At 43.2% G+C, this 23,004-nt stretch overlaps 1 protein-coding gene across 1 annotated transcript in view; it reads right to left on the bottom strand.

The window, feature by feature from the left end:
- LOC147662569 (rho guanine nucleotide exchange factor 37-like) overlaps window positions 1-23,004 on the bottom strand; it is a gene marked incomplete at its 3' end in the record, with an annotated part of 240,177 nt that overhangs the window by 177,341 nt on the left and 39,832 nt on the right. Inside the window, exon 2 of the mRNA XM_086951077.1 lies at window positions 721-1,400. Coding sequence (XP_086807203.1) covers window positions 721-1,386 — 666 coding nt within the window. The remainder of the gene's footprint in view (window positions 1-720; window positions 1,401-23,004) is intronic.

The following is a 23,004-nucleotide window of genomic DNA, read 5'->3' as shown; positions in this document are numbered from 1 at the left end:
TGTACAGAAAAATACATTTCTACGCTTAAAAAAAGTACAAATAAAATGGCAGCACATACTGTAACAAAACAACGGTAGTGAAGCAAGAAGCAATATGCAAGTAGCCCATTCAAATGAAAAACATCTTAGACATACTAGTTAAACCATTCATTAAAACCATTTTTTTCACACTAAGTTCATTTTGTGGTTACCAGCTAACAGCCTGTGCCATGTGTGGAAACCTCATCGAGGGCGAGATCACATATCACACAGACACGCTCAAGTTGACATTCCACTGTTCAGCTCCCTACACAAACGTAACCAATGTGCTTAATTCTAGCCCTATTCCTGCCATCTGGCCCTGTTACCTTCCAAAATGCATCCAAACAGATCACACAACAACACAAGGCATGTATCTCAAAGAAGACGTGCACCTGAAGCAAACCAGACCTACTGGTTTGATATTGGTCATTTAAACTTAGTACAAACATTGTAATAGAAACTGAGGCTTTCAACTCAACGTTTAGCAATGGTAAAGTGATGCCACCTAAAAGAGGGCAAGGCCATTTTCTGTGGCAACGAGAAATCTAAATCAACAGGGTCAGTAGCCCCATCTGGTAACCTATCAGGTATTTCTAAGCCTACGCAGTACACTTTTTTCCTGTTGAGAAGTGAGGCTGCTATATTTTTTATTTCACTAAGCAATGAGTTTATGTCTTGTCTGGCAGGTTTTAAGCATACCTTTTGCAGCTGGGATCGAATATCCGTAGCCATGAGCTGGATGTCTTGAATGTAGCTAGATTCAGTCATGATCAGTTCACTCACTGCCAGCTGCTGCTGCTGGTCTGTCCTGCTGAGAGTCCCCACGTCTTCATACACATGATCTGTCTCTGGGGTTGTCAAGGCTGGAAGCACCTCCAGATATGTGGCAGTGTCTTCATATGCATCACTGATCTCCACCGTGGGTGGTGCCCCATTCCTACTAGGGGTACGCCTCTGGGTTGGCACATCTGGCAGGGGGCGCATCGATACCCAGGGAGACATTTTATGGTTAACAGTGTTTTTTCCCATGTGCGGCTGTTCAGATGTTCCAATGCATGTATGTCTTTTAGAAATATCATCAGATATCTCAGAACTTGCCGTGAATTTAGATGCATCATCATACGAGGTCCAATCGTTGTCATTTGAGGAAACGTCATCATATATCTTGGAGCTTCCTGTGAATTTAGGAAAATCACCATCTTTTACCTCATCACTAGTTCCTTTTGGAGGTTCCTCATATATGGGAAAGGCATCCTCATTGGGAGGGACATCATATGTTTCATCGCAGGTCCCTTTAGGACGAAGGTCTGGTATAACAGAATTATTTTCTCTCGGAGGGAACTTATGTGCACTGCGTCTTGCCATGTCAGCTGGTTGCACTGAGGAGTGAAAAAGAGACAAAAATCACAGCTGTGGAGACTCCAACTTTGAAATTTGAAATACAGTGTTAGTCACGCATACAAACTATTGTCATACATCACAATGCAATGCGTAATATTTTTTTGTTACTACACAGGCTGGATCCATTTGCTGACTGCCTTACTTCACTATTCAAGATACCACAGTATTTTGAGGTCAAGAAGCCACAAAATGTTATCAGCACTCGGGGATTTAAATGTTATTTCCAGCTGTTTAAATATTAATATGTTTAAGATTTTTAAAGAACTTTAACTATTAGAGTAAAGGTAAAGGAATTCAATGGACTCATGTGTAAGAACTTATGTGTCCACCTAAACAGAACCTCGCAGCGCAAGCTTTTTTTACCTGAAACCACAAATTGTAAACCCTGATTCATACAATAAGGATCTACAAATGGTAATCTTTTGAGAAAAAGTCTCAATCTGTGGAGAATCTAACAGGTGGTTAGATTTTCAGCAGTATAAAGGTCAGGAAATGGTCTGTAAATGTGATTTGACAGAGGAGCGCAAAAGAGAGTGTATTGACTATGGATACATTTACAGACCATCAAGAAGCTAGTAAGGTAGGCATCACACCTTTTCTTTATATCCATCTGCCTTTATTCTTTGTTCTGCACATTCAATTTTTATTAGCAATTCATAGTAAGTAGAGGAAATTATTTTGGAAGAGTCAATCATGAAGAACCACATCTCAACATTATAAAGCAATGAAATAAAGAAAACATCAAGGATATGGAGAAAGAGCAGCATTAAAATGGGAATAGCGCTTAGGAACGATTATAACAACATAACAAAGCCAAATTGGACTTGCACCATAACAATCAATAAAAAAATTGAAATTCACTTTGAATCACCTTTATCTAACCACAGAGAGAATGTTCAAAATCGGGATTAAGTCAACCGTACTTACTGCTCTCAAGAACACTGATGCATTTGAGTTCTATTTGTTTGCATATTCTCTTGCATTGGGAAAAGATCAATAGACGTCTTATCTGATAATGAAGCCTAAATCCATTATCATAACCCCATCTGAAGGAATTTTAGAGATTATAGGAGAGCAATCTAATTAATCAATAGAAGTTGATTTTAGTGTGATGATCACCACCAGGAAACAAATGATGAGACTTTGAAAAACCACTGAATTCTAAACACCCTTAGGTGGCGAGGAAAGTTAGGAACGACAGGGGAATCTAAAAACACTGTCCCAAATTCCCAGATTGATGTAGGCTCCTGGGCCCAACAGATACTATATGGGAATTTGTCGGAGAAAAAAATAACTGTAAAGTTATTGGAGGGAATATCTGGAAAAACTATAACACAATTACAGGAAGGCGTAACATTCCAATGAATGATAAAGTTCCTTGGTTTACGCATCATGAGATAAGCTCTAAAACAAGCCTAGATGAAGTCGGCTTTACTCAACACTATTGAAACATAGGTAATCTGAGGGGTTGGGAAAGGTAATTACAAAAGCGCTGGCCATAAGAGATATGGTAAATGCACTTTACATTAGTTTACTTATAGTTAATTTTTTTGTACAATATATGCATTATAAGGCATTTTAACACTGTCTAAGCAGTAGCATACATATGTGCAATGTACCTATTTGGAAATTGCAATGTCTTCCACTGCTTGCTGAATTGACTTTTTTTTGTTGACACTATGCAGGAAAAGAAAAGGGTGTTTCACAAACATGGAGCAAGAACATGAAATGTTCTGACTCAAGCAGTGTTTGGATCTGGGGGGGGCTACACCTCCTGAAATTTCATACCGACTCATTAAAAAAATAAGTAGTTTTTTTGCATTATTACGCAAATCTATGTAATGAACTATGGGAAAACCTCAGATAAGTAGGTTTGCACACTTGCATATGTTAATAGTAAGATCACGTTTTCAATTACATGAACATTATCCGCTCTTCCTAGGTTCTTATTTAATAGGCCACTATTTAACAATAATGTTTTACATGTCAGTGACTTACGAGCCCTAAATGCTGAAGCTTCGTTTTACTCAAGCAGGTCAGTTTTTGCTCGAGGAAGTTCTCTGGAATCAGATTAAAAAGCACAGTTTGGGAGTACTAACCCTCAGTTCATCAGGATTGGAAGATGGGGGAGGGGGGGTGTTTTGCACTTCCTGGAGAAGCCACTGCTTTTATCAAATGAGGATCTCCTTATGAAAAAATCAAACGTGGAAATGGATGAATGAGAAAATAAATCACCAGGGAAATAACTGCAAAACTTTGCCTTATGGCGGTATTAGGAATAGCCCACATCATTGTCTATACTCTAGTAGTTCGATAACAAACATAACCAGCATGGATTAGAAACATGTATGGAGTTTTCCATGGTTAATGTGGGGTATGCATACATTTTTTTAAGCTCAACATATTAGCAATACATCTTGGTGCCTTCTGTAGCATTTCTTAATGCGTCTTGCAATAACGACAGAAACGACAAAGTGAAAAGGCAACAGAAATGTGTTTTCACTGCATTAACTAAATATTTTGTCATCGGTTTTAAAAGTTGTTAGCTAGAACAAATACAGTTTCAGAGTTGTCATTTATTCAGTTATGTAATTTTACATACACTGCTATCTTTTTATAAAAACCTCTACAGTGTTAAATTCGATGTCATAATCCCTTTTATCTTCCTGCTTACCTCTTTCAACTAGATTTTCAATCATACAATATGAATAGAAATCTACTAAAGTGAAAGAAATTGTGCTCTAAATGGGGATTAAAATAAAAAAATGCCCACGTTTTCACACATTCAGGCAATGAGCAGCTGAAGTGTCCTTCAGGTTAGACAGGTATTACAGGCTCAGACAGCGGAGCATCTGGTTAGTTTACAGACACAATAGCAAAAAAACGTTTTGCTGTAGTCAAAGAATTTACCAGACCCAGCACAGGGACAGCAGACCTCCCACCCTCCCAAGCCCTCTGCAACAACCTCAGCACCTTCTTCCACTGTAAGATTAAGGAGATATAAAACAGCTTTGTTAGCCTTGATATCCAAGACCCTCCCACCCTCCGCTCCACAACCACTGCACCTACCGACACCGGACCCCAGCAGACCCTACTCAGCTGCACTCTCCTCAACACTAACAACACCCTCAAGATCATGAAGAGAATCCACTTTGGAGCACCCTCGGACCCCTGCCGCACCACATCTTCAACAGAGCCGGCACCACCATAGCCCCGAACTATGTTGCACCATCAACTACTCTATCAACTCCGCCAGCTTCCCAGAAGACTGGAAACACACAAAGATCAACCCCTTGCTGAAGAAACCCTAAGCCGACCTGACAGACCTCAAGAACTTCAGACCCATCTCTCTTCTACCCTTCCCAGCCAAGGTAATTGCAAAGGCCATAAATGTGCAACTTTCCAAGTTCATCAAAGTGAACCACATCCTGAACCTCTCCCAATCTGACCTCCGAAGCAACCACAGCACTGAGCGCACACTCCTCACCGCAACTGACAATATCCACACCCTCCTCAACCGAGGCGAAGCTGCATCCCTCATCCTCCTGGAACTCTCGGGCGTATTCGATATAGTCTCCCACAGTACCCTATGCACAAGACTCGACAACGCCAGCATCCATGACACAGCCTTGGAATGGACCCGCTCCTTCCTCACCGACCGAACACAGAGAGTCCAACTACCACCATTCCACTCTGAACCCACAGAGATCCGCTGCAGAGTGCCTCAGTGTTCCTCACTGAGCCCCACTCTCTTCAATATCTACATAGCCCTGCTCACAGCCATCGTCAGGAACCATGGACTCAATGTCGTCTCTTATACCTACAACAAACAGCTGATTCGCTTCCTCTGCAACAAACCCACAGTCGCAACATTCATAGTGGGGTGAAGGCTGTCATCACATGGATGAAGAACAGCTGCCTCAAGCTCAACTCAGAGAAGACCAAAGTCTTCATCATAGGCTCCACACCCTCCACCTGGAAAGACTCCAGGTGACCCATAGTACTTGAAACCCCAACCACCAACGGACCACACATGGAACCTCTGCATCATCTTGGACTCCTCACTCACCATGAGCTGCAAGAACAATGTTGTCTCATCATCCTGCCTCCACATGTTATGCCTGCTCAGAAAGATCTTCAAGTGGATCCCCATTAAGTCCAGAAAGACAGTTACCCATGCACTCATCAGCAGAAGAATCAACTATGGCAACGCACTCTATGTGGCATCAACCAGAAACTCCTCAAGTAAACTAGAGAACATGTAGAACGTCTCAGCCAGACTCACCCTCAACATCCCCTGCAGCAGCCACATCACTGGCCACCTGAGCGACCTCCACTGGCTCCCAGTCAACAAAAGCATCACCTTCAAGATCCTCACACACGCCTACAAAGCCCTACACAATGCTGGACCTGGGTACCTTAACCCCCGCTGCGCATTTCCCGCACCCACCAGACACCTCCGCTTCACCAAACTGGCCCTGGCCATGTCTCACTTATCCGCAAGACCACGGCCGGAGGAAGATCCTTCTCCTTCCTCGCAGCAAAGACCTGGAACACCCTGCCTCTCCACCTCAGGCAATCACTGCCACTGCCTCAATTCAGGAAGGACCTCAAGACTTCGGCTGAACCAGAGTGCCTCTGATGGACCAGCAGCTCCCCCCCACCCCAGTGCCTTGAGACCCTTACGTCACGCTTTTTAAGCCACATGATTGTTGATTGAATGATTGACCATATAGATGCAGACATCATATATCTCATATGTTAAACCATTATTATACTCTTAACACCTTACCAATAAGTGCCCACCAGTACCATGCAAATAAAGTTAGAAATACGTGTTCCTCCACTCAGGCCCTCATTATGAGTCTGACCTTTATTTGGGCCCAATCGTTATTAGAAAGAGGTGTGGACCTAGTAAGTTTCACCCGCACCTCTACTCTGTGTCATAACTAGGTAATGGAGCATGATATTCCCAATTTCATTGTAACTTCTAATTTTGTAGAGGGCCTTCAGCATCCAACTCACAATGGGCTGTTTTTCCCTGCCCTTAATATTAATACCTCCAGAGGTGGAAGGGATAAGAAATTGACCCATCCCAGGCCACAAGTCATGAGGGTGTCCGTATTAAAAGGTCCGTTTTGCATGTATTTAATAAATGTGCTTGTTTTGTCATCTTATTTAAATTTGCCTTCAATTAACATGTTCTTCCAATCTGATATATAAACTCCTTTTTTTCAAATTTCGATCACTGTAAATTTCCATGTGTTTCCTGCAAATAATAGCTTTTTCTTTAAAGTCTAAATTTTCGTTTTCTGAAAATAAAAATGTATGCCCAAATACAAGATTTTCTTGTTTAGTATATGCAGTACTGATGTACGTGGACAGCAACCCCTCAAATGCCCATACATCTTCATCACATGCACCAAAAAACGAAAACGGTGGCACCAATGGAAGGGATTGCTGCTATATGCCAAGGGTGACCACCAGTTGACAGGGCTGATCACTGGACATCATGGGTGGTCCCCAAGATTTCAGGGAGTTCTTCCAATATACACCTGCCCGTACATAAATGGCACAAACAAAAGCATACACTCATAAACACAGAAAATGTTATGCTGCCCCTTACATACACTTACTTGGTAGGCAACACTGCACCTCTTCTTACCTGCATTCTTATTGGTCCCAGCAGAAGGCATCAAGAGCTAGACGTGCAGAGTTGTAGCATGTAGGCTCAGGAGAGAGGTGGGCATTGTTCAATGAAAGGCATATTCATTCCCATCTTTCACTGAAAGGCATATTCATTCCCATCTTTCACAATTTACCGAAATTAATAACATTCTTCATCCCTCTCAATCCGGTTTTCGAACTGGTTTCTCCACAGAGACAGTACTGTTGGGAGTCACTGAAAGACTTCGACAGCATATGGATGCCGGACAGACAGTAGCACTAATATTGTTAGACCTCAGTGCAGCGTTCGATACCATCTCCCACTTTCTGTTAATCCACACACTGAAGTCATTAGACATATGCGGTTCAGCTCTTGACTGGATTACTTCCTTTCTCGACAACCGCACTTTTCAAATTTTATCTGCCACAGCTTGCTCCAAGGTTTACACATCCCCATATGGAGTTCCCCAGGGTTCGATCCTGAGTCCACTGCTCTTTAATCTGTACGTCAGACCGTTAGCAGACATCACGGAACATGCCGATCTAACACTCTTCACTTATGCTGACGACTCGCAGATCATTTTCTCCCTCTCCAACTCTGACCCTTCTGCACCCTCTCTTCTCCAACAGGGTCTCAGTAAAATTTCTGCCTTGATGAATCACAATCTTCTTAAGTTAAATGGTGAAAAAACGGGAATACCGATTCTAGGCAAAAAAAAGACCTTTGGAGTCCAATGCATTGGCCCGCTGAGATGGATAATCTCCCAAAGCCCTCCAGCTATGTTAGAAACTTGGGCATCATAAGTGATGATGCACTTACCATGCAACAACAAACAGTTAAAACCACTGCACTTTGCTTTACCATCTTAAAATGGCTTAGGAAAATTATTTGGATGCTACCCGCCGCCACCCAAAAAAACGTGGTCTACGCCCTCATTACCTCACGACTTGACTACGGGAACATACTTTACCTGGGATCTAATAGGGCAGTGACCCGTAGACTGCAGCTGGCACAGAATTCTACAGCTAGGTTCCTCTGCAGGTTTCCCAAAGCCTCCTCTACAACTGAACATCTGCGCTGCTTACATTGGATCAGGGTGGAGAATCGTATAAGTTCAAAGCCCTGAGCTATATGTTCAAAATCAAAACTGGCACAGCACCTCAGTATCTTCAGTCACTTGTTCACCCCTCTGTTCCCACCAGCCATCTGTGGTCTGAATCTAAGTGTACTTTCGTGGTGCCTAGAGTCAAACTGACCAGGATGGGGGAAGATCTTTTTCCTATTTAGGTCAGTTCCTCTGGAATACTCTCCCCCTGGCCTTACGCAAGGAAACTGTCTACACTACTTTTCATCGAGCTTTAAAGACTTGGTTATTTAATCAATAATTTAATCTGTATGCCCTGCCATTTCTCAGCACAAAGTCCGTCTGGCGCCGGGAAACCCTTTTTGGGTTGCGCCCTACAAATTCAAATAATAAATAAATAAATACAATGTCTCCTCAAACCCTCTTTGTAGTTCATCACAACTGCTGGACAAGCAATGCGCCTTCTTTAGGTCTCATGGAGCCACAACTAACCTAACATTCCGGGCTCAGGAGGGGGCAGAGGGCCTGAGGGCTACATGCACCAGGAACTACTGAACTAGTAACGCAGTCCCAATCAAGAACCCTGAAGTTTTTCCTACAGAGTAATTTAGGCGCTTTATGTGAAGACATTCTTGATAATCAATATAAAAAGCCATCTGATTTAGAATTGACAGGAAAAGTGTTTTTTAGTCTTCTGCTTTAAAAATATTTTGAATGTTTAAAAAGTATGTGCACTAAGTTTAATGCACAGTTAAAATGTAGCTATAATGTAGCTATAAATAACAGTTTTGCACCAAGACGCATTGGCAGATGTTCTGAAAGGGGCATTAATTGGAAGTATTTTCATATCCTTGTTTGCTTCTCTCATTCCTTCCAATGGGAAAAGATATTGCATTGACTGCAAATCCTTTTTATTGTTTTAATAAGTCCTTGAGCGGTATATAGATAGGGTGTGCTTGGCACGTATCTATGCAGCTACCAATTTCCATAGTGACTAAGTCTGGATCTAATTCTCTGTGCCTCAGATACAACTGCATACGCGTAAACAATGAACAATCAAGTATTGCTATGGCTGTTACAAAGTTTGATAGCACTGCAGGACTACCTTGTCTATTTCAATTGTAATGCATATTGTATTCCTAAACAACCGTTGTTCTGCTAATCTTTAAATTAGATGAGCAGCGCCATCATGTGGTAGACTGTTCCAAGTATGGTGTTGACAATTAGGTGCCAGCACTGGAAAACAATTAAGTGACATTACTGAGCATCAGCTCAAATTAAGCAATGCAAAAAGAGTAAGGGTCTCACCAACAGTTAGGGGGACAGGGTACTTTGTCCCATCTGCCATATAAATGAGTATGTTTTATGCACCACATGTTTGAGGGCGCATCCCATCCGCCAAAATCAAAACTAAATTTTCTAATCACAGATTAAATTATTTATAGAGACCGTTATCTAAGATGGAAACATCTGTTCATTAGTTTACCAGCTGTCGGATATGAAATTATAAGAGTTTGCAAAATCAGATGGAGGCAAGCCTAATGAGTTCTCTCTTTACAGGAAACCAGGCATTAAAAAAACATTTTTATAATGTTTAAAGAGACTACGAAAAATATCAGTGGGTCCCTGCACAGCAAAAGAAATCAATGCTGTGAAGCAAGAAAAAAAAATCACTTTTGCGAGTAAATAATACCAAAAAGAGGGGAAAAAAATGAGACTGTCATGGGCCACATCAGAGAGAGCAGGACACGCCGTGTCATGTGGTAGTAGTTGACAGGTGCAGTGTTTTTAGCATTCTGCTACTATAATTTCGATATTCACATTATATAGACACCGAGACCTAAATTAACTCAAAACAAATAAAATCCACGACCATACGAAATTCTGATGATCAAATGTACCTTGAAGGTTTTGAATGTCTTCTGACTGTAGACACAGAGCAGACATATGCAAAAACAATTGATGGACAGAATGCAGAACATTGTCATACATTCACCCCAGTACAGAGATCTGGGCCTAAATCCATCCTTTGTGTGATCCTCATGCCATTCCAGCTTGAACCAAGCCAGATGCAAATCAGTCTTGACCCTGCTCCCTATGAGAACAGTCCAGGCCCGGAATCAAGCATCCTGAGACCGGTTTCGGGGTAACACCCCTCCTCAGCCAGGAATGCTTGACTCCAGTGGCTTGGAGAGCACAGGACCCACGTCTGGGCACACCCGTCCCACTCGGGGTGACATAGAGCAGACATACAGATGGCACAGGTATATTCAACTAGGCAGGATAGGTGGACGGGCCCCTTGAGACGGACTGGGCCCGGTGTCCTCTGGGACTCTTGCACCAAAAGTGAGCCTAAGTCTCTCCTGCGTCCCTCAAGTGCACTATCACGTCATTGTCCAAGCTCCTGGCTGGAGCAGAGTAGGTCTAGCCAGCGCATTTGGTTCTTTGAATTTCCACGTGGATTAAGAGAGTGGAAACAATGAGAGGGCGGAATAGAAAAAGCGATAAAGGGAGTAATGGAGGAGGGAGTGGAGAAATTGGAGGAGAATAAGATGGAGGAGATAGTTACAGGTCACAGACAAAAGAGAGGCAGGGGTAAAACTCAGAAAGAGTGTGTGAGAGACAGAACGAGAAAGGAAATGTAGCTATTGAGAACAAGGGAGAATGAGAAGAAAAGACGCCAATTTTTTGCCAAATCTGAAAGCGTTTTGCCTCTTAGACTCCTGTTTCTGTTCAGGCTTGACCCTTTCCCAGAATTCTGGGCTCCAACTAAGAAGCAAACATTTGGCGCACATTTTTGACTCAATATGTGCTCTGCTCTAGTTTTGATTTTGATAAACACATGCCAGGCACTTTCAGGCATCGAAGCACTAAACGAGGTGGTAGGATCTTCACATTTGGTGCCCGAAGGCTGCTTACATCACCTTATGTGTGCAATGGTTATGAGGAGGACGGTTAGGACTGAAATCTTGAATGAAGAAACCAAAGTTTAATTACAGTCTAACATAACAGTAGCTTTGAGTTCCACTATTCCATGAGTAGGGGGGGAAGAGAGAGAGAGAGAGACATTGTACACATTCCTTGTGTGTGTGCGCATAGACGCATAGATCCAAACATGATTAGGTAGAAAAATGTACCTGATGAAGCGGACTTTAGAGATAAGTTTAGATTCAGTACGCTGATTTAAACTCCCATAATTTTTAATTTATTAACGAGTTTTGCATGCTTTTGTACTGATTCAACCTAGAATAATGTGCACCAACACGACCATATGGTATTAATTATATGTGCTCTTGTTATGTTTGTCAATACGTTTAAATAATATATTTACCTTGTCTTTTGTTTTGTCAAACATTAACTGCGGCTGTTTTAAATAATAGCATGTGCATTCTCTTAAATGTGCTTTTGTTATGTCGTGTTATTTTATGTGATTGTGTTTTGTTTGTCTTTTGTGCATTATGCTAGGTAACATAGACTAATGGGTTAACATTAGTCAAGGGGGTGGGTAACAGAATAATTATAATTTCTTGGATTAATTGATGTCTTGTGTTTCCTTGCATACTAGAGTCATGCTAAAAGAGGCCTGTGGCCTATTTCTAAAATGGATGTCCGAAGTCCTGCCGAGTTGGGCCTTGCACAGCAGTGAATGAAAAGAAAAAAACATTTTCTTCATAATTCTTTGAAAAACACACGCGGAAGCTAGGCTGTGCAGAGCGTTGAGATAATCATTGTATAACCTTTCATTGCCAACGACAGGATGTGTAGCAGCGGAAAAGCTTGGACGGAGGAAGCAACGAACATTTTTATTAAATGTTGCACGCTTCAGAAGAGCCTGTGACACACGTAGTGAAAGGACAATGCAGCTCTTAAAGAACGTGATTCTTACAATGTGAAAGGCGAATGACTTCATGGAGTGACATTTCTCGACCAATCATGTTTCGTGTTGGTCGGTTATTTGTATTCTTTTAGTTAGTTTTAGATAGAGAAAAGGTATAAAAATTGCCCCCTTGAGAAGAGCACTGTTGGCTTATTCCTGTGCTCGTGAGATGCTGTCGGACTTTCCTCTCACGTAAGAACTTCCATACTTAACTTTTTGTCCTTAGGTTCATTTTAGTTTAGTTAGGGAAATAGGGTTTAGGGAATGATTCCCTAAATGTTTAAGCATTTCTCATGCTGATTTTGATTTAAACTGACAGTCTAATGTGCCTTTCTAATAAATAATGCTGCTTATTAAAATGCAAATAAAATGAATTACTTAAAAATGCTCTTTGCCTGATAATAAAGTTAATAAAATAGATTTTGAAATGACAAGCTGGTCTTGTTTGGTTCGTTTGAGTCACCATTAGTTTATCCATTGCCTATGATTTTGACTTAATTAGATGTTTATAAAGGTGTTTGATTAATTAGGTCATATGATTCAGTTGGTCAATTCATGTCTCAGTCATTTATGGGCCTAGTGTAGAATGTAGTAATAATGGTGAGTATTGTGGTGGAGAGTTGTACATATGAGACTGAATTTCCTTTGGCCCGCTGGATCATACCTGATCAGTTTTCTTTTATTTTTTACTGTATGTTTTAAAACATCATCCAAACAATCCAGTGAATATCAAAAAGATCCTCTGAACCATCTTATGTCATCCAGCCATGTATGAAATTACAAACATTGCTTACAAATACATCATCAGGTTCTTCAAATTATACAGATTCAATATTGTATCTGCAATTTTTGAGAGCTATCAAATGTATTACATTTCTATCTAAATCCCAATCATTCAAACATCAATGGTTATGTAGCTTTTTTTCCCAATAGTTCACGTGAGGGCTTTCAGTCAGAGCATGACTTACAGATTCAACATCAATTCTACATCAACAATGTGCGAAGTTGGCCTGGTATGTGCTGTCCACTAATTCAAGTGGGCACCTTGCACCAGTCCAAACAACTCTTATAGTGATTTGATAGGTCAAAGATAACTTTAGAAAGCTACCCAAGTGGGAGCTGTGGATAGCAGCCTTCAGGCTTAGCCTTGAAGGAATGTTAAGCAGCTTGTTTTACCAGAATGCAACCTTATAGTATTGGTTAAATGAAATGTGAACCACACAGTAGTTATAAAAATATGTATTTATTAATATAGCACTCTCTACTATGACACAGTATCTCCTACACTGAGATAATCATAAAGCACACAATACTGTAGCACAGAAACAATAGTAAATAGCACTAATACATGCCGGGCTCCAGGGGGAGACCAGACGATATACTAAAATAGTGGTATAAGAGCCATGACTCGAGTCAGGGTCTAGATGTTGTAGAATCACTGGCACCCAAGGAACCACCCAAGGTGAGTAAGTAGGGTCCCCACGGAGGACGGGTGCAGTGTGGGAAGACGACCATGTGCTCCGTACAATTCTATTGGAGAGTCGCGGTTGAAGTTTTAGAGTTTAAGGACCCTTCCCAGTGGATGTTGACGAAACCCCTAGGAAGTTAGGAGGTTGGAGAGCCACCGCAGTGTTGGATACCGTAGTACCAGAGTTACCAATCCCAGGGAAGCAGGGTGCACAGGTCTGAAGTGTCGTTAGAAACCCGCCATCGGACCCAAAAAAGGACTTCGAAGAAGAGCCGCTGCTGGAAGGAAGAAAAGTGTACATTGGAATCCAAAGGTGGATTCTGGTCAAAGGGTATCTGACAGCAGAGGGGACAGAACCTGGGTCACTCAGGAGTGACCAGGGGCTCGGTAGACGAACGCCCACCGATGTTGAGGGGGTTCTTGACTCTGCAGCCACAGGCATCATGAGATGTAGAGGACAACCAGGAGCCACAAACGATATTTTGCATGAAGGATGTCGAGTGCAGAGGGGTCGGTGTCTGGCGGGAGCATCAACAAGCCTTGGCAATGGCAACCCATATAGAAGGTCAAAGAAGGTTACGGTACAGACCAGAAAGATCCAGAAGACTCACCAAACCTAGGGGAATCAGGGCAGGCCTGGAGGAATCAGGAGAGCCCAAGAAAAGTAAAGTTGACCCACAAGTGGGCTCACAGGCCGCGAGTCGCAAGAGGACCTAAAGCAATTTCACCAAACAGCAGCCCGCGGAGCACTCGGTGTGAAGAGGCTGAAGTTCTTTGTAGGAAATGGTGCCAGAGGTTTGGGCTACACGGATCCCAATGCACTTGCTTGGGACATGCCAACAAGCATATGCAACTGCAAATGAACGCAGTACACAGGGGTACATGTATTGCAGCCCCCATGAGAAAGTCTGGTCTCAAAGTTGGTAATATGGCAGCTCAGACCTCAAGAAACATAGGGACCTACCTACTGTGTTGCTGTAGCCTTCAGAGTCTGTAGGATCTTAGGAACATCAGACCGGTCAGCCATTTTGTCATGCCTGCGGATGCTGGGGAGTGACTCCTTCACTTCAAGGGAGATATCTTTGGTTCTCCTTGATGCTCCACAGGTCCTGCATGGAGCCTGTATGGTGCATGGGCACAGATGATGCTTCAGACTTAGAGGGAGATGAAGTCAGGCCCAAAAGAAGTCCAGAGTGTCCATATGGTCTCAGTTCAGTGTTTTCAGTTCAGAATCCTGTCCATGTTGAATCTAGGGTCCTACAGCCAGGTAAGCGCTTTTGTACCCACTGGAGAGGGTTGGACAGATTCAGGGGGACCCTCCCAGGGCAGGGTCTGGACAGTGGGGAGGCTACTCACATGTCCTTTGTCCAGTTTCATTCCAGAGCATGAGCCAACAGCTCCCAGTTCTGGTTTGAACTGGACTGTGCACAGGGATACCAAATATGCTGCTCATGCAGACAAGCGCATCCAACCAGTCCTAATACACTAAATCCTGTCGGGGAGGTGGTCATATCTCCCTGTGACAGGATGCCTATTGTTCTGCCTTTCCCTGCTCGAGCTTAGACCAGCAGCAGAAGTGCAGAAATATGTCTCTGGTCAGCAGCAACCATTTTGTGCTGTCCGGGACTAGAAGGCTGGTACCGGGAAAACCAGGGACTCAACGATGCTCGCTTCTGAGGAATGGAATCATACCTCCCACACTGGTTACCAGTTTGGGGGTATGATTCCACAATGCTTGATATGAAACACGAAAGGGTTTGATTCAGCCACTTTAAAGGTGGTCAGTACGCTATCACGTATTGCCACTCCATAGGTTGTATATGGCTGTATCACTGACAACCCTGGAGAATAGACTTGGTAGGCTACAGGGGTGTTCTGCTCATGCAGTGGCACCCTCTCACTTAGAACCAAGCACCCTGCCTTCAGGATTGTTAAGGCCTGCTATAGGGGTGACTTATAGGTTGTAAGTGAAGCGACCCTTAGATATTGTAAACCTGTATCTTAAGGAAGTGGTGCATGTACCAACTTACACAGGCTGCAATGGCAGGCCTGCAGCTCCATTTTGCACGGCCCCTCATGGGTGGTCATGCTGCAACCCATGAGAGAGTGCTGTAAACAAACTAAGGAAATGATATCAGATGATCAAGTAACCATCAAATTCTAAGACAGTATCTAAATTTCTGAGCTGTACATGTAAATTGAAAGTTATATTGGCCAATATTTTGCATTATCTGTTTCTTTCCTCCTGACATCTTATGATGTCAGGAGGAAAGCCTCCGGCCACCAGTTGGAGACTTTCCGCCCAACATGGTAGGTTTACAGTCTGACCACCGTATTAGAATGATGGCAGTCGGAGGAAAACCTGTGAGGGGGTTCCGATGTGGTTCCGATTGGCTCAAGGAGCCAGTTGGTGCATCAGAAAGACAGAATAATCATTAAATGACAGCGGTTCTGCAGCCAGGATTATGATGTTGTTTCGGACAGCCATTCCATGTCGGCCTTTCCGACAAGGAAAGGCTGTCGGAAAGCGACAGTGGGGGGCCCTAGCAGGGCCCCCTCCCCCATGGCCTCCCATAATGTTGTCCCCATAAACATCCCTGCAGGGATGTTCACAACCATACATTTTTTAATGGAAGCTTTTGTTGTGTGTCTTTTCTGCCCAACGCACAATCTTCCATTGGAAAATGAATGTTTGCAACCGCCCATCGTATTCATGCGGTCGGAACCATCGACCCAAGGTCGGGCGGTTCCAAACCGCAATGGTGTCGTCCACCCAACATCATAATCAGGACCTTAGTGTCTCAATCTAACTCAAGTATCTTCATGTTTAATTACCTCATTCATAATTTCCCATTTCATCACAAAATTAAAGATTTACAATCTGTGCTTAAATACTTTGAAAATGGAAAGTTTAACCAACTGTCAAGCAGGTTTCAAGTGCTGACACGGTTGTATTGCCTATATTTATGTCACACAACTAAAAGGTATGTTTTTATATAGGACGTGTTAAAATGAGGTGCCTATTTGTGCACTTCGTCTACGTCATTAGTTTTTTTTTAATCCTGAGTAATTTGGTGAAATTCCAACCTACCACACCTTTGGCATCAGAATCAAAAACTTTGCACAGCCAAAAGAAACATTTCAGCCATAAAACCAGGATATCATAAGAACACTGGATTCTGATTAACTCATAGAAAATGGTACTATTGTTATCTTACATGGCAACATAATGGGTTTAAATTGCACCTTTAAGTAGGTTAGCAAATGGTTCAGCATTGGAGAATGGTAAAGAATGTTATTTTTCCAATTTTGGAATTATTTCTGTCTCATCTTTTGGCTTTTTTCCATCTCTCGAGATGGGATTCAATCATTTAAATAATGCTGAATCAGAAACGTATACACCATCATCATTCTGCAAGTTGGGCTTTTCTAAAAGAAGGGGACATTCAGATGTGAGCCTGCCCTCATCTGCCACTCAAACAAGAGGCACGCTGCTTTAGGGCAAACTAGCACATCTATTTCAGAACCAACTGGCCATCCCAGTTCATTTCATATCCGCCTGCAAAGATATGGCTGCAAATAACTCAGTTGATGACATATTTTTAAAGACTACAGCAAATTATGACATTCAAATGATTTTGTGATTCTCTCTTGTGTAACCCTCCGTTTTTTTTTCTGTCATCCCTATCTGTAGCATATTAACCGAATCAGAGTCAGGATATGTTTGGTGCGAGCTGGTGGTTCTACAACTAATGGGTTTGATCTTTCAGTGGTCGCCATTACAAATAATAAAACTAACTTAACCTTCATCACAATGCGGGTAACAGCCATTACAACACAGTCATTACAATGCACTTCCTTTACAACGAAGCTGTTACAACGCAGCTGCCTTTACATCGCATGCCATTACAACGCATGCCATTACAACGCATGTCACTACAACACATGCCATTAGAATGCATACCATTACAACGCATGCCATTACAACACATTATACGGTAAGTAATGGGGATTTTTTAGTTTTAGGGTGCGTATGGATTTTGGGGAACATGAGAATAGTCATTTTTACCCCTACACTACCCAACACTTTGCCTACTGTTTGACTCACTGGAATGGGAATAGTAATTTTTACCCCTACAATATTCAACACTTACCCCGCTGTTGCCATAACAGTATTATGCATTGTAATGGTATGCGTTGTAATGGTTTGCGTTGTAATAGTATGCGTTGTAATGGTAGTTTTAAAAAATGTGTTGTAATGGCATGCCTTGTAAAAGAATGTGATGTAATGGTAGTTGTGATGTAAAAACCACATTGTAAAGGCATGCATTGTAATTGTTTGAGTTGTAATGTCATATATTCGCATAATACCATCAAATAAACTCTACAGGGCAGCGGGCTCATAATGTTTGGGTTTCACAACATACTGCCTGCTTTTTCCTATTTTGCTAAAAGTGCCAACAACTCACTTTGGATTTTAGTCATTTGATTACAGCCTTCTGACTCAGCCTCTTGACCACAATCTGCCACCCTACATCCTCAAGCCAATAGAAACTGTGTGCGTTAAAACCAACTTGCCGCTAGTACCACCCAGTAATTTGCCAATTTCAGTTCTATATTTTTTACTTTTGCAAGAGGACTCTACTGCTTCCAGAAGAATATACTCTTATGCCAACCATGTATGGGCAGAAAGATGAATTTTCTAGCATGTAGCATTGGTTTGGTAGCAGCTATGTTTAGCTTTACTTAATGAGAGAAGTACACATCTATGTGTTCACACAATGTCTGTTTTTCTCCTTTGACCAAATCTATCAATGCCACTGGCCTTTGTACCCACTAGCACTGTCCTTCAATGTGCCTTGGTGTATAGCACTATGTGTGAGGATGAGACTTAGTGATTTGTGGTTGACATGAGAAGTGTGGATGATTCAGGGCCACCTCTGCCTACTTTGGGACCTCTCCGGTATGGATGCCCACAGAAACATCTGGTATTTGTCTTATCTCACCACATACTCAGCAACTAGTCAGAAGGAACAGACACTAACAGCAGGCTCCTTTCTGTAAAGGCAACAACTCCCTGCTCCGGTACTTGGAGTGGTTTGGGTGTCTGTGTAAATATGCTTGGCCGGGGTAGATTATTTAAGATTCTCTGAGATCTCTTCTTGGAGGAGCATGCCATTCAGGAGGTTTCTTCAAGAAGACTTTCATAATTCTCTGCACCCGCTCCATGCACGGACCAACCAAAGCATTATTGGTAGATCTAAAAGACTATAGTTGGCAGGAAATAGTCCAGATCTTCTCCAGATCCAGAGTCTAGAGCTGCAGTGGCAATGATACATGAACATGTATAGCGGTGCTTTATTCTTCTGTGCTAGGTCAATTGTTGGAGCCAAGATAGCGCTGGGAAGAGATAGCGGTGTGCATCTAGCAGCTCTGAAGTGTTGGGGAGGGGAGGGCGGTGCTTGTGTTCACCATTGAAGAGCCAACAATCTGAGATTGATCAAAGGCAGCATCTTCTCTCTGTGTGGAGATAAGATATAATAGCAGAAAACAAGAGGCGTTTGCTATGTCCTTGTTTAACAATCCCACAATGAGGCATTGGAGGACAATTAGAAAGAGCCTTCCTCGCCTCCAGACAATCCACAAGAACAAGTCAATAAATAGCCTTTGTTGGCTCCAGCCAATCAGTAAGTGCTCATTAGTGTACTCGCGTGTATGCAGCCCCATTAGATAATAAAGCGCCTGGACTGTGATTGGCTGCAGAATTCCAACTGCGTTACAGCCAAACCGAATATTAAAAGTGCTTCTGTGCCTTCGAGTGTTTCACCCAGGTTTTCTCTTGGTGGTGATTCTGCATGTATCCGTTTACTTATTCTATTTGGGAATGCCTCGGTTTCTAAAAATAAGTACCTGACCCCTGACCTGAATACAACGAGACCATTTTCCCTCTTATAGCTCGTTGCTGAAAAAGAATCGAGTGCTTGTAGGTTTTTCGTGCATGTTTGGCTCCTGTTTTCCAGTCCTGTATGTTCTTCCCCTTTGTGTGCTCTTGTTTTCTTTCCCGGTATCACGATGCCAATGTAAGGTACTTTTTATTCTGGTGATAGCAGCGAGCTTCCGGTAACTTATTTCAGACTGTTCCAACTCACACACCGGGCTAAGAACTAGATGCACGGGCACCAGTGACTTCATCTAGCTCAGTGCTGAGTAATGCCTGTAACCATGGCAGCCTCATCTGTTCTCCGACTTCCAGATTGCTTTAGCGTTGGTGGCACACGGTGAGGCAATAATCCCCCCCCCCCCTCCTCACACCCTATGACCACCTCCTCGGATTCTCTCACTACCACCTGGCAAAAGTGCCCCTGATCTCTCCAATCATAAGTCATTGCTAAACACAGCCCCCTCCGCCCACCCCCCCTTGAGGTCAGCATCTATCCACAGGTCAGCGCCCAGTGAGGCCACACCGGTCGCACTGCACTAAAGCCGACACTGATAACACTGTATCTTCTCCTGGTGGCACTAATACCTTTCTAGCCCATAATGTCATAATTGGTACAGAGCCCTTTTTGAAATGATAGAAGTATTTTTTTGATGGGTTCAAATGTACTATATTATTATTATTATCATTATTACTTTAATGGAGCCCTTCTACAAGCCACAAACCACCTGATCCAAGAGAAGTGTGGCTCAGGGGTCAGAGGCGGCAGACCCGGAAGCTGAGATCGGCCCTGGACCAGGGTTCAATTCCCCGCCTCGGCGGGTCTTGGGCTCAAAAAATTCCACGGACTCGATAATTCTCGCTCCGGTGCCTTCTCAACTCACGGGTTCACACTCTGCGACTCTGGGCAATAGCTTGCTTAATCTCCACAACGGCCCCTCACGGCTGGATGCCTGGCTTTCACCTTGTGGATACCCTGCCGGGGTTATCTCACAGGGGAATACCAGGACGGGTTCCCTAAGCAAGCGCCGGGAAACCCTTTGTGGGTAGCTGTGCGCTATATAAGCTCAAATACACATACATTTACATTTACTCTGGCCGGGAAGTAAGACCAGGGTGCTGTTAAGCCACTCGTGTCACGCAGCCCACCGTTATGACGTCACATAAATGGCAAACAAATAAGAACAGATAATCTAAAATATAATTGCATGTAAACACAAGTGACTCACAGCGTTGGACACAGGGAGAGCCCTGTGTCAATACTTATTCCTTAACTATAACATCGGTTGCTCTAATCGTGAAATCTAAGTGGATGAAAAGCAATCTGGAAGTCGGAGAAAAGATTAGGCTGCCATGGTTACAGGCATTACTCAGAACTGAGCTAGAAAGAAGTCACTGGTGGCCAACCCTGAGTGTTATTACACAAAATGTGGAAAAAAGTAGTTACAGCAAACTATATCCTATAATGCAAAATATATCCTCTGCTTTGCCAGTAGATTCTGATCACTGTGTCGTGTGCACGCCGCAGTACACAGTGGTGTAAGCTTGGGGTAGTGATCTACGTTTTATTCAACTTTATTCAGTGACTTTATGGGGCGCTTTCGCCAAAGTGCTGTCCATAACAACTAATGATACAATAAAAAGCAATTTAGACATATGTACATTGTGGAATGGTATGAATACCCAATTAAGGGCACGTTAATAAGTGATCTTCAGGCCTAAAAGGAAAGAAGATATAGTGGGAGTCGAGAAAATATAAATAGGGTTAATTTCTCAGTTTAGGAGAAAGAAGAGAGACAGAGTGAAAACGAGGAGCAACACAAGGAGGCCGACGAACAGACAGAAGAAATCAAGTTTCTGAATGAAAGATCCGAGTTGCGGGATGAATATTTATAAAAGAAGAAAGAAGCGAGGGGAAAAAATGAACTAGAAACAGAACAGAGAAAGTAACATTTGAACTGAGATGGGAAAGGGAACAAGTGAAGGTAAGCAAAATACAAAGAGAAAAGTGTCATATGAAGAAGTTCAACAAGCATTTGCAATGCAATTGGTCTCGCATTAGGAAAGTTTGAGCTATTGGTTTTGTAAATGACAATTTTTTAATGCATGTATTGTTTTTGAAAATAGCTAAATTAATAGCTTTGTCATTTACAATGCCAATAGTTATAACTTTCGCAAATGTGACACCTATAGCATTTGTAATGCAACATGTTTTGTATTTACGTGACTTAGATGTATTGATATTACAAATAACAATGGCTTTTAATTTTTTAAAAATAATTAATACTTAAATAAAAGTGATTGTAATTTATAATGGCAATAGCTTAAACTTTTGTAAATAACTTTTGTGAAGATTATGTTCAGTGTATTTTATTGTGATGAAAATCCAAGAACAAAAGTGAAATATTACAATCTTTTTGTGACATTTGTAATAAAGCTTGAAACATTGAGAGAACATATTTGAACCAGTGATGCTGTGGTGGTGCCGAGTGATGCTGTGGTTCACTGAGTGATGCTGTGGTTGCGCTCAGTGATGCTGTGATTACGCTGAGTGATGCTGTGGTTGAGCTGAGTGGTGCTGTGCTGGTGCTGAGTGGTGCTGTGGTGGCGCTGATGCCGAGTGATGCTGTGGTGGTGCTGATGCCGAGTGATGCTGTGGTGGTGCTGATGCCGAGTGATGCTGTGGTGGTGCTGAGTGATGCTGTGGTGGCGCTGAGTGATGCTGTGGTGGTGCCGAGTGATGCTAGGGTGGCGCTGAGTGATGCTAGGGTGGCGCTGAGTGATGCTGTGGTGGTGCTGAGTGGTGCTGTGGTGACGCTGAGTGGTACTGTGGTGGTGCTGAGTGATGCTGGGGTGGCGCTGAGTGATGCTGTGGTGGTGCTGACTGGTGCTGTGGTGGCACTGAGTGATGCTGGGGTGGCGCTGAGTGGTGCTGTGGTAGTGCTGAGTGGTGCTGTGGTGGTGCTGAGTGATGCTGTGGTGGTGCTGAGTGGTGCTGTGGTGGTGCTGGGTGGTGCTAAGTGGTGCTGTGGTGGTGCTAAGTGGTGCTGTGGTGGTGCTGAGTGGTGCTGTGGTAGTGCTGAGTGATGCTGTGGTGGTGCTGAATGGTGCTGTGGTGGTGCGGAGTGATAATGTGGTGGTGCTGAGTGATAATGTGGTGGTGCTGAGTGGTGCTGTGGTGGTGCTGAGTGATGCTGGGGTGGCGCTGAGTGATGCTGGGGTGGCGCTGAGTGATGATGTGGTGATGCTGAGTGGTGCTGTGGTGGTGCTGAGTGATGCTGGGGTGGCACTGAGTGATGCTGGGGTGGCGCTGAGTGATGCTGTGGTGATGCTGAGTGGTGCTGTGGTGGTGCTGAGTGGTGCTGTGGTGGTGCTGATTGATTCTGGGGTGGCGCTGAGTGATGCTATGGTGGTGCTGAGTGGTGCTGTGGTGGTGCTGAGTGATGCTGGGGTAGCGCCGAGTGATGCTGGTGTAGCGCTGAGTGATGCTGGGGTAGCGCTGAGTGATGCTGGAGTGGCGCTGAGTGATGCTGGGGTGGCGCTGAAT

This window comes from Lissotriton vulgaris, unplaced genomic scaffold (genome assembly GCF_964263255.1).
Source record: "Lissotriton vulgaris unplaced genomic scaffold, aLisVul1.2 SCAFFOLD_2481, whole genome shotgun sequence".
In the NCBI taxonomy this organism is placed as follows: domain Eukaryota; kingdom Metazoa; phylum Chordata; class Amphibia; order Caudata; family Salamandridae; genus Lissotriton; species Lissotriton vulgaris.
Note: the sequence above shows the minus strand (reverse complement) of the source record. Positions and strands in the feature narration are given on the sequence as shown.